Source organism: Ceratotherium simum, chromosome 4 (assembly GCF_057802395.1).
Source record: "Ceratotherium simum simum isolate JZ-2026a chromosome 4, ASM5780239v1, whole genome shotgun sequence".
NCBI classification, from domain to species: Eukaryota; Metazoa; Chordata; class Mammalia; order Perissodactyla; family Rhinocerotidae; genus Ceratotherium; species Ceratotherium simum.
This window is the reverse complement of record NC_141903.1, coordinates 10,675,332-10,688,336: the sequence shown is the minus strand read 5'-3', so window position 1 is coordinate 10,688,336 and position 13,005 is coordinate 10,675,332. Positions and strand designations below refer to the sequence as shown.

Genomic DNA, 13,005 nt, shown 5'->3' with positions numbered 1-13,005 from the left:
CTGTTTTGCAATGGGGCCTCTTTGTTCGTTAGCAATACAGACAAAGAAAACCGTAGTGTAGTCTTCTCTGAAGGAGACGTTTCTTGTTTTAAAGACGGGAGGAGAGCTTCCTGGCTGAATATGGCTCGAATCAGCATGCAGCTCCAGTTGGGAAGGAATCCAGAGGAGATTTAAGTCTTTGCAAAATTTCTAGAACATACAATGAGGGCACATGGCAGGAGGAAGCTTATGGGAAACGTTTCAGAAAGTATTAAAATGTATGCCTAAACAGAGTAAACAGAGCAGATTGGTTACCATCTTGTGGTATAAAGTAATTAGGGGGGGACCACTAGAGTCGTTAAAAACTCCCATGGAGTAATTGGTCTTCCCATTTTGGATTCCCGCTCCAGTCCTGGTTCCCAGCGTTCCTTCCCTTGCAGTTTTCCCCATCTGGGATCTTCCCTTTCTAGACCCTAAACAAGCTACTGCGGTGCTTAGGGCCCTCGGGATGTGATCTCCATCCCAAGTCACCCATCCGGTACCTCTCCCCTCTGGCTCCACATTATTCCTTATTTTTTGTACTAGATTTGTTCCCCCCTCTGTCTCCCTAGCTTTCCGGAATGGCAGAAGCTTCCTATGTTTCTGAGAAATCTTTACTGAGGACCAAATGTTGTGAACAAGACTGAAATGAAAGTGGGGTAAACCTCTCACGAGGGCAGCTCACAAAGCTGAGGTCCTCTCCTATTACTGCTCTAAGACGTTTATCTGTCCAGGTGGGTTGAGATCAGTGGGGAGGAGGTAGATCAGATGATCTCCAGAGATACCTCAAAAGCTTGGCTAGGGAAGGAAACGAGGAGGGGAGGGACAGAACCAAGTTCCGTGGCAGAAATTCAGAACGTGTAAGCTGGGAGCAGATGGAAAGAAAAGTGCCAGCTTCGAGTAGGAGAGGTAGTGCGCGCATTTCTTAGGGCTATTGCAAGCCACAGGTCTTCTTTCCGAAGAACCAGGTGAATGCTGCCTGAGAACCACCTTCCTATACACAGACACATCACAGGTCTCCAGGCACAAGAGAGATGTCCAAAAAGAAACTTGGCCAAATGAAAGTTCTCAGACCCTTCCCCTCAAAGCCAAGTCTTCCCCGTAGCCCACCCCACTCCTAGGCAAATCTGCCCAGAGAGCAATGCTCAATCCAAAGCCCCTCCCTCGTTGTCCCCTAGGAAAACTCCTACCTCCTTAGTTAAACATAAGAGAGAAGAATAAGGAAACTAACACCCCAGGGAAACAATGTCCAGTGGTCTAGTTACAGCTGGAACAGCCGAGGAGGGAAAGCTGCCTCCCAAAGGAGGCCCTGTATCTCCTCCTGGCCTCAGATGCTGCTGTGCTGTGTGTCAGTGTTTACGAAATGCTTCTCAAATAAGGTCAGTGTTCTACAGACTCAGGACTCTAATAAAATGCAGAACTTGTGCTGTTTGCCAGCTAGCTGCGAAGGCATCTTGAATGCTTTCTCGGATACAATTGTTCTCAGATTAATATTTTCCCCATGAGTTTTTTTTTAATTCCAGTTATACTATTTTTCTTTGTTTAATGATATGTGATTTATCCTGCCTATCTGTACCCACTAAAAGGGATGAGTGGGGCTTGCTTTCCTCAGTGGTTACTGAAGGCTCGGTGTCTCATCCTCCATGGTTCTGGCATTTCCCCCAGCATCCCATAAATCTCCTTTCTGAACCTAGCATGGGGGCCTCCGCCTTGTCAGTCATTTGGTGGGAAGGGACAGCTCAGACTGATTTCTATACTATTTTGAGCTGTTCTAGTGTGAGGACATTTCACTTGCCTTATTCATCACTGTTCCCGGCACATAGTAAGCACTCAATAAACGGCTCCTTTCAATGACTCCATCCTTCATAGGGCCCCTTATTTGGGCCGACTGTCATGGATGCTGCCACTTATTAATTACCCTTACTAATTAGGCAAGAAGTCCTCTAAACTCCACCTGGTTGAGTTGCTCACATGGCTGGTGTGAGGCTATATTTGCATTTGTAAAAGACACATCTTGATACATGAAAAAAAAAAAAAAAAAAAAACTTGAGTAAGAGTTCCAGGACATGCGGGACTCTGAGCAAGGTTTTGGAGCTCGTCCAGTTTCCTCATCTGTAAACGCAAGATTCTAAGATGAATCCTGATCATCTTTCAGATACAGGATTTAGCGGTTAAAATCAGATATTGTGGGTGGACTCATTAAGGTACTCACACAGCAGTAAATCTAGGAGGCATTTGCAGACATCTGATCTCATTTAAACCTTGCATCAGCCCCCTGAGAGAAGTGTCATTCCTACCATTCTAAAGGTTACATATGAGACAACAAGACTTGGAAAGATACTCCAAGGTCCTGCAGTTTAAAAAAATGATGGAAACCAGGATTCTGCCTACGTCTTTTTACTCATTTAAGGTTACAGCCAACTGAATTTCCCATTGGTTTCTTACTAATAGCGTTTAGAAACCCCGTATACAAAACACTCTTCTACCTACATTCTAGAGCTGGGCAGAGATGGGGAGGAGAAAAAAGAATGTCGGGAAAGTGCTAGACAGTCCAGAAACTTCTGCAACACATTTCTGAGCAGGATAGCGCTCCAATGAAGTTGACATTGCTGAGCTTTTCAATCGCACAACAATCTGCTCCCTTCTCTGCTTGGGTTGCAGGGAGCTCAGGAGCACATTGTAGGTAATTCATCATTCAAAGAGCCCAGCCCCAGAACACCCCAACATACCACCCCAGGCATCACAAACGGCTTCAGATGGCCATGAAGACGAAGGCTGAGGCTGTTTCCAGGACATAGCCATGGGTCGGGAGTCTCCAGTCTCCAATGAAGGGCCGGGCCACAAAGATCCTCCTGAGATCCAATCTCAGGACCTGAGACTTAGATGGTGAAAGTCCAAATTCAGTACCAAGGCTACAGAGAATTACATGGAAGGCAGGAGAGGACAAGAAACCAAGCTGGAAGGGTCAAGGCAGGGGCAAGGAGCAGCTCAGGCTCAGGGAGAGATGCCCAAGATGCACAAGTTCATGGGTCAAGCCCACAAACCTCACATTAGAAGAGGACCATGGACTCCACACCATGCAGACCAGCCTGAGTCAGGGCACACACTCATTCTAGAGGGCAGGGGAGCAAGGAGTGGGGATGCTGGGTGGCAGACAGGCACCAGGGACGCCAAAAAAATTAAGAGGAAGTCAAGGTGGGTAGTTAAATGTGCTGGCAGACTTTCAGGAACCACAATCCACAGTGCTGCCAAAGTGCAGAATGAATCAGGGGTCAGGAACCCAGACTGGCGTTTTGGACAAGAGAAGAGGAGTCTGAGCCCACACACGCAGTGACAAGGCCGTGAAAAGTGAAGTCACGTTCACTCCAGCCAGGATACATCTTATATGCATCCTGTTCTAGCAGGACCCAATCTCAGGGTCGAGGAGCCCAGAGATCATGGCTGAGAGAAGGTGAGTAGTACATCTAACTGGAAAGGAAGCAATCTCTGCCAAAATTTCAGCAGATACTTGTGGGGGAAAATACTAGTTAAGAAGACTCCTCAGAACTGTTCTGGGATGGTTTATCCTCTCAAATCCAAAATAAAATTAATAATTAGCCACATAATTATGGTGATATTTTTCCTAAGACTTGATCTACTGGATTCTCTTCTAAACACGCCTGTTAGATGAAACTTCCTAGAGCACAGCTCCTATCACTTTAAATTGCGCTCTGGGTCTCATAAGTTCCATGTAACCACGAACTTCTGTGAATCTGGATCACGTTCTCATTACTACCTATGGGAACCCTATGCACCCTCAAGCTCCAACCTGAATGCCACCTACGTGCCCATACTGGACGTGGCTCTTTCACCAGGCATCCAGAACATAGCACTGGGATGCCTCGCATCAATAGGTGTTCACTGATTCAACTGGGACTCATTGTTTTATTTTTTATTTCTTCTGGATGTTCTCTGAGAATTGGGTTTGGAAGACAGAGAAGGGGGCTGACTTAAAAGATTTTGGGAGAAATGACATGACCAGCAGTTGCAGCACAGACCTGAGACTAGCCTGCCTGGATGAACCCTGACTCCACTGCTCCTACCTGGGAAAGTTACTTCAGTCTCTGACTCAGTTTCCTCATCTGTAAAATGAGGACAGTATCAGTTCCTGCCTCACATGGTTGTTAGATTAAGCGAGCCCATGCCTGTAAAATGTGAGAGTAGTGCCAGGCACAGAGAGGAGCTCAATAAATGGGAGCTGTTGTGATGGTGGTGACTGTTGTTGTCATTATTATTGTTATTTTTGGAGATTTGGGGAGAGTCCTCTATGCTTCATCCTCCGTCACACTCATTCCCAGCCCTACTCAGGCACATGTGCCCCGTGCCAGTGGGCACCCAAGGTGTTAAAGAAAATCACTTTGAGAAACTGAGGCTTCTCAGCTGAGCTCTGCTACTGACAGAATTTCTCAGGCTAGAACACTTTACAGGAGAGAATAATACACACCTACATACAAACACACACACACACACACACACACCCCACATCCCATGCTGATGGGGGCTCCTGGCACCAGCCTAATAGGGCCAGGATGAAGCTAAAGTCATGATGGAAAGTGCTATGAGAAACGACGAGTTTAGAGAAAGTGCAACAAATAGAGGACTTAAGCATTAATAGGAATTCATTCCAGAGAAAATATGAACAAGAGAACCCCAGAGAAAGAAGATGCTACAGGCTAATAAGACCTCAGCATTTTCATCCACCTCAGCCAGAAAGAACAGGACAATATATTTATGTAATCGACACTCCAGACCTTAGAAAGACTTTGAAAAAAGCAGAGAGGACTCTGCTGATTATATTGAAAACCTGGATCAAGATCCACAGGGAAGCTCACTGAAATTGCAGAGGAAATGGGGAGAGGAGGGTTAATATGCTAGATGAGAAAATGAAAATAGAAAATGTTCCTGAAAAGCTGATGAAATGAAACTATTTGCCAAAATTTAATTAGGATAAACACAAAGTGTTGCACTTAGACCCCAAAAAGTCAACCACACAAGTCTGGGATGCGGGAAAGACGGGATCAACAGCAGAGGGAGGGCAGAGGAGACCTGGTGATGCAGTGAACAGCCTAGTCAAAATGAGCCAACCCAGGGGCATGGCTGCCCAAAGTGAAATGTCTCTTTAGTATGCACCAACAGAGGTCAAGATGGGGAGGGATTAGAAGGTCTCATTCTAACTAATACGAGGCAAAGAAGACTGGAACCTATTCAGAGGAAGGTAACTAAGAATGGGAAGAGGGCCTGTGTCAAAGTCTAACACACACAGAATAGTCGAGGTAATCATAAAAGTTTATGGAAGAAAATGGAAGACTTGGGTAAATGGGTGGTGAGAAACACAACAGCAATAAGATTTTTGAAATCCTATCATTTGGAAAAAGAATTATACTTTCTCTGTGTAATAACAAGTAATGAAAGATATGCTGAAGCCCCAACAAAGAAAAATTTCTTTTTAGTACTGTTTTTAAAAATGGAATAAATTGCTTTAGGAAGAACTGAGTTCCTCATCACTGGACGTAATCAAGAGAATGACTATTTTCTCCAAAATTATGTTGGTGGAAGATCAACCTGCACGTGGTTGGAACTTGGACAAGAGGACCCCTTTCAACCCTGACAATCCATATTTTCCCTAATCAGGTTTTATCTTGAGCATGCTCTGGAAGGACGACTACAGCCATTAAGAATTATGATAGTAATAATGATAGGAATATTTATGGAGGATGCACTATGATCCAGGCAGTCTATGTGAGTTAATTCAATACACAGCATCCTATGAACAGGGTATTTTTATTATTCCCATTTTACAAATGAGGAAATTGAGGTCGCCCAGCTAGTAAGTAGTGAAACCAGGATTTGAACCCTGTCTGGTTCTGGAGTCCACACGTTTATCAACAGAGATCATTATTTTTCCCACCCCCCAAGCTGTTCAGTTTTGGGGATTTTTAATCACACACCCCTAGACCAATGCTTCCCAGGGAACGGCTGCATCAAATATGATACTGGCAACAGAACTCTGAAGACCACAGTGAGTGGGGAGGAAAGTACAGCCTTTGGCAGACCAGCAATAACAGTAGTTACAAAACACAATCCCGGTCTTCAGAACAGAGATGCAGAGGATTCCTACTACAAGCTCTTCCCACCTGGGCAAGGCTGATTTCAATTTAAGGCCGGAGAATGACGAATAATGGAGAGCCTTGAAAACTCAGCACCGTGTGCCACAGCAGGGCGCCCTCTGCATCTATCCTATCTGGAATTAGGGGTGCTCCAGAAAAGCTCTCTGGAAAAGCCTCCATGCCTTGTTTTTTTCTTTCCAGCAGTTCTAAAAAGGGTTAAGACCACCTTACATAATGAGGGTGGAGCATGCTAGTAAATACAGCTGTTTCAAGTAAAAGCAGTAACAGAGGCAGACACGGGAAGTCAGTAAAAGGAGGTATTTAGGGAAAACAGAAGGAATGAGCATTAAAAAAAAAGTCAGGGCCAAAAATTCTCCATGAAAATCCAACCTCCAAAAATAAATAAATAAAAAGCATTCCTTATTTAAATATACCACAAAACAGCACGCCCATGGAAAAGATATAAACCACTTCAACCATAATCCCCTTTTTATGGAAGGGAGGCCAACCTGGGCTTAGCTGGAGAGGAGGGGGAGGGGGCCAGGCATGAGGGCGTTGGGCAGAGCCTACATGCAGGCAAGGAAGTGGCCCCGACAGGGCACATTTAGAGTGGGCATCTCAAACCTTCCAGCTGGATGAGGCCTGAGATGAAGAAATGGAAACAACAGCCATGGTCACTATCATTAACAGTTGGTGGAGGCCTATGTGCCAGTACTGGGTTAAGCACTTCCTGTAGGCTATTTCATTTAATCATCGGCAAGAGGCACGTTTACTGTGCACACGTTACAGGTAAGGAAGAGCAGTTGGAGAAAAAATGTGCTGGGCCCCGTGCTGCATGCATTACATGGATTGCCTCAGGCCACGTTCACAACATTCCCATGGGGCCAGTGCAGTTATCATCCTCGTATCACAGGTGTGGAAATACGGTACAAGGGATTAAACCGACTGCAGCCCAGAGGAGTGGAGTAACCCACCTACGGGGCCACAGCAAAGACGTAACAGAGCCAGAATTCACACCAGAGCTGTGTGTCTCCAGATCCCCGCCTGAACCACTAGGCACGGGGCTCTGAGACCTTTGGCCATGGCCCATTGAGTCGGCGCAGAAGATCCCACGACTCTCAGACCCATCATTCTCATTTTCAGAGGAGAGAGGACTCAGTGACAACACACCGAACTGGAGAGAAACAAAACAATCAAAATGGCCAAAATGCAGAAATAATATAAGACCTAGATGATCGGCAAAAGCAAAACTTAATAATGATCCTACGAACACATCAATTAATACAAGAAGAGCAGCAATCAGACACCACAGAGAGCGCAGGATGAAGGTGATGAGCTCCTGATTAGAAAGGCCTATGGTTTAAGTGTTCAGGATTTCCAGCTCTTTTCACGGGCATGTGCACAGTAGGAGTTTTGCAAGGTTGCTAAGCAACACCTGGCAACCAGACTCCAGAGGGGATTGCTCATTAGGAGTCCTTGGTAACTCTAGTAAGGCAATAATTTTAGTGCATGAAAGCCAAATTTTAGAAACCCTTAATGACTCATGTAATAGGTAATACTAAGTAACCCTTAGCTATACATAAAAATGCAAATCTATAATTGTCCATCTTTCGCTTGTAAGAACTAAAGAAAGACTTGTATTTTTGAGACTCATCATTCATTTACTCAACACATACTTTTGAAAATCTACTAAGCACCAGGCACTATTCTAGGCACTGGGGAAAAGGACCCTGACAGTTCACCAGTGAACTGCAGACTATACACGGAAAAACATTTAGACTCTATTAGAATTCTACTTTCAGCAAAATGAGGCCCAGAGAGGTAAAGCAATCTGTTTAGAGTTGCACCGCACACTGGAGGCAGGTGTGCTCAGCTGTTCACGTCGAGCCCAGGAGACTCAGCCAGAGAGCACTGTGCTTCCCTGAAAGGCCACCTTATCATGGCCCAGATCGGCGCCATGATCCACCAGCTTGCCCCCGGTCCTCTGAGCTGGTCCTGAGGGCTGGGAGAACCAGGACACAGGGCTTGGCTGTTGAGCATCTTGGAAAGTCTCCCACTTGACCTCAGGACCTCTGTGGTCAAGTAAGAGAAAGCCTATGACATGGTGTCGGTTTTTATTGGACCCAACCACCGGCGAAGCTTGCCGTCATCTGGAGTGATGGAGAAAATTAAGTTACCACATTCTCACGTTTCAGCCCTTCGCCCGCTTTCCTTCGCAAACAGGAAATGTTTATTTAAATACAACAGTCTCCAGCATGTTCCAGAGCCAAGTGAAAAACCAAAGATGTCCACTCTTGCCCCACTCCGCTGTTCAGGCCACCACCTCACCGCGGGTGAGAAGCGGGCCTCTGCCTGCCTTTAGGCAGGACGGGGAGAGGGGCCCCGCATGAGAGTTCATTTTCATCTGCCGCCTCTTTTTCCAGGCTGAGATTGTGGTTGGAGAAGAATTACATCTGTGGGCTCCTTTTGTACTCAGAGGGGTAAAGCCAACATCTATTTACTCAGTGCTCCACGGTGAATGTGTTGTCTCACGCAGCACCACTCACTTCCTCACCTCTTGTCCTGTCTCTCTGCTGCATGGATAATAAATTACACTGAATTCTCCTCTGTGTTTATTTAGCTTTCTTGTGGGTGTCACCTCCTCACTGAGGGAAAAAAAATTGTCAGTAGTTTATAAACGACAGTTTCTCTTTCTGTGTGATGTGCTGACATTATGGAGAAGACACTGGAACACAGACCCCCAGCTCTGATACCGGCTTAATTATGAACAATTTAACAGGCCCACTCCAGGCCTGAAGCAAGTCCAAACAGTGACCACATTATCCCCATGTGGGTTTTCCTTAACGGAAAGGGGATGAGGTCTCAGAAGTCAAAAACACCCAGAGAAGCAACAACTACACACACACACCCCCCTTCATAAAAGCCTCTTTGGGAGGTAGAGCAGCAGGAATGAAGAGGGAAAAACTGCTTCTTTGTTATAAAACATAACATAAACATTTGAGATCAGAAAACTGGATTTTAGAAAGGTCCGGAGCATCTGAACGCAGTGCTTACAAAACTTACGCCCCATGAAAAAAATAAGCCGTCGAAGTTGAAAAGGCTCACTAAAGGAAGCTTCCCTCCTCCATCCTTTGCTTACATTCTTTAAGTTGAATTGCTGGTTTTCTTCTGTATATGCACTGATTTTATATACAGTAACTGGAACGCAATAGAGGCTCAAGTAATGTTTGTTGAATGAATGAAGGGAGGAATGAATGAGAAGTTCCTTCCTAAAGAAATCCTGAGTATAGGTTAGAAATGCCAATATCCCCCCAAGAGTTTGCAGAATTGAAATGTTACATCTGAGTTCACTGAGAGGGTGAGGGGTGGTGAAGGACTCTTAGTGGGCTGCTCCTAACCCCTGCAGTCGTCCTGACCCAGCTTGCTTCTAAAGGCTGCCCCCTCTCCTGGGGAGGAAGGCAACTAGAATGGGGAGGCAGCCTGGGCAGCCGCACCACCCCATGCACCCCAGCCAAAGCAGCACCAGTGACCAAACCAAGGCAGATGAGACTCCGATATCCCAAAGGACTTCCTAATCTGCCAGTGCCTGCCAGCGACGATGAGTGCAGCAGGGAGCCCATGGGAATGCCCAGGCCTCCAGTCTCCACCCAGTTTCTTCCATGGTGGAGCAGATGGGCAGCCCTAAGCTGCCTGGGGCTCCTGGGGGAGGTGGCCGAGTGGCACGCTGGCTGCGGCGCCGTTCCTGCAGGTTTTGAAGACTTCCTCCACAGTAGAAGGAAAGGGGCCCACTCTTCTTGGTTTCCCAAACATGCAACATGATTGTGAAGATGGGAGAGAAACAGTCCCAAGACCCTAAATAGGAGAGCTAATGTCAAAGCAAGCTGATGTTTGCAGGGTACACCCGAAGGAGCAGCAACAGCAGCCTATTCTAAGACCAGAACCCAGCCAGAACTTTCGCAGGACTGTCTGCTTACAGGTCTTGGCCCAAACTGACCCTTGTTCCAAAGATGTCCAGCAAAGTGATAGGGATATGGACTTAGGAGCCAGATATGCTTGAATTCAAACACTTAACTAGCTACATGACCTTGAGCAGATGACAAGATGGCTTAACTGTAAAGTGGAATAATATGTACTACCTATGTAACTAACAAGACTGTTGCAGAGATTCAGTGAGACAACACATGTGAACAAATCGAGACATGCTAAGCTTTCATTACACATTAGCCTCAGTTATTATTTCACTAACTCATGTGGCTGGCCCTGGTGTGAGGAGGGAGGCGAATTTAGTTTATGAGTTATAGGTATACGAAAACAAGTTTTTCACTAGTATGGTAAAATATAATGCCTGAATTAAGTTGTGGAAATCTGGATTCTGGCCCTTTTTTGCCATCAACTTGCTGTGTGACCTTGGGCAAGTCACTTTGCATTTCTGAGCCCCGTTTTCTATACGTGTTAACGCAAGTTCAGCTCTAACCTAGAATTGCATGGTTCAACCCCACACAATAACAATGCACTTGAAAAAAAAATGTTTTGAGCCAAAGGAAAGCTCCAGGAAAACGGAAGGCAGTTCTATTGAGTCTCCACCCAGGGACACATAAAGAGTAAGCAGGAGAGAAGTGGGGTGACAGGAGGTGATTATCAGGAATAACACACTCTAGGACAACTCATCTGAGACTCATGCCACTGGCTTCCAGAGTAAGAAGCTTGCAGTCAAGAAGGCAGAATGGAAGCCCCATGCACCTACCCCTCGGGCACCTGGGGAAGGGGGACAGAGGGAGAGCAAGACACAGAGAAGTCTATTCCAGCAAAGTAAACCCTCACCCACTTCTGGGCTGTGTTCCCAGGCGGGTTCCAACCCCCTCCGCCATTTCTCCCTCCTTCCCCACTCTCCAAGTGTGGGCTAGGAAAAGCCCACCCCGAAGTCCCAGTTTTGAATTTAGTCCGAGGATCAAAATGATAAATGTTTCCAAAACGTTGACATATGAAAAGTAAATATTTGGTTGCACAATTGGGGTTAAAACGAGGGTCAATCCACCCCACTCTCCAAGCCCTCTCCTCTGGCTGCCAAGCCCGGGATCCGAGGCTGAGTGCGGTTTGTAAGATTACAGCGCTCGGTCTCATTTAAAGGGCTGTCAGCATTTCCATCCTCCGGCCCGTTCGGGGAGGCTTTTATAACCGAGCCATAAAAAATTCACCCGGGCTGCAACTTGGCATCTCCGAGGTTGCGCTCCAAGCAGAGCGGGTTTTGCAAGCACCCTCTCTGGATTCCTTAGGTTCCTCAGAAGTTAGACCTTCACACACACTCTCAACTTTCCTCGCAAGGGCAGCCAGAGAGCGGCTGGCCCATTCTGATCCCCAAGACGTTCTCTGTCTCCTCGGGTCCTCTCTTCCGTCTCCGTGCCCTGACACTCCATCATACTTCAGCTTTCTCCTTCGCCCCCGTCTTTAATGAGCGCGGACCCCTTACCCTCACCCTAAGACCTCGCTGGCTGTAGTGTTCTCTCCTCTCCTCGCCTCCTGCCAGAGTTCTCCTTGGAAGCTGTCAGCGGGCCCTGAGTCTGGAGCCCTCGCCCCTGGAAAGGCACTGCTCTTCGCCTCTCGCAGGGGGCTTCAAGACCTCTCTCCCCAAACCAGCCCAAAGCGACAGACCCCCAACTCAGAGAGTGGAGGACGCGATCCAGGAGAGGGTGAGAGCAGAGACTGCATTCAGCGCGGCCAAGGGGAAAGGAAGGATCTGGCGCCTGGGGGCCCCCTCTGTGGGACCCAGGTGGGTGGCCCGGGTGGGGCGGGGCGGGGGTACTCACAGGCGCTCGGCGTTGCGGGGGATGCCCCGGGGAACAGTCCGGAGGCCCAGCCCGTGGCAGTCCACGCTGGCGGCGGAGCAGGTACACTTGGTGGGGCAGGCGGCGGCGGGGGGCCCGCTCAGGACGCTCGCCAGCGCCAAGGCCAGCGCCAGCCGGGCGCGCAGGGCGGCGCCGGCCCCTGTCCGCCCGGGGGCCATGGTGTGCAGGGGCCCGCGCCCGCAGGAGCCTGCCTCGGCGGGGCAAGGCGCGTGGAGCCCAGGGAGGCGCGCAAAGAGCACGGGCGGCCTGGGGAGCGGGCGGTGGAGTTGGCGCGGAGGAGGAGCGAGCTCGGCGCTCAGGGGCACGGGGCGCGGGCGGAGCGGGGCGCGCCGGGCGGCGGCGGCGGCAGCAGCTCCATCGGCGGGGCCGGCGCTGCCCCGCTGCGCATCGCTCGGAGTGCCCAGGTGCCGAGCGCCCCCTGGCCCTGCTGGCCCGCGGCCCGAGGCGCAGGCCGGGTCGGGGACCTGGGGCGAGCGCAGTGGGGCACGGCGCCCGGGGAGGTCCGGCTCGGGGCTGGGCTCGGGAGCGCGGCGGCGGCGGCTGGGTCACGGGGCGGCCGGGTGAGCCGGCCGGCGCTCGCTCTCTCCATTCACTGAACAGGGCAGACACCGGAGACGCGGGGCCCACCCCTCCCGCCCCCCCAAAAACGCCAGCTCCGCCTCTCATTGGCTGCGCCGCGCGTCATGTCGACTAAGTTGGGAACTTTGCTGGAGCGCCGGAGCGCTGGGAGGGAGGAGGCAGCAGAGGAGGGAGAGGGAAGGAACGGGGGCGGGAAAGGGGATCGGCCAGCAGGGCCCCACAATTGAGACTCATTCACTCTTAGGAGCCGAGGACTGATCAGGCTGGTGGCAATTTTTCTTTATTCTGGCACTGAGCCAGGCACTCTACTTATGTTCTTTCTTTCAATCCCAACCCCGTCCCGCAAAGGGGCATCTGAGTAACCCCATTTTATAGATTAAGAAGACCAAAGCTCAGAGAAGTGAAGTGACTTGCCCGAG

The 13,005-nt window shown here is 48.9% G+C and overlaps 1 protein-coding gene across 1 annotated transcript in view; it reads right to left on the bottom strand.

The window, feature by feature from the left end:
- Positions 1-12,575, bottom strand: part of SLIT3 (slit guidance ligand 3) — a 602,543-nt gene extending 589,968 nt beyond the window's left edge. The window contains exon 1 of the mRNA XM_014786114.2: positions 11,969-12,575. Coding sequence (XP_014641600.2) covers positions 11,969-12,165 — 197 coding nt within the window. The 5' untranslated portion in view covers positions 12,166-12,575. The remainder of the gene's footprint in view (positions 1-11,968) is intronic.
- Positions 12,576-13,005: the final 430 nt, after the last annotated feature.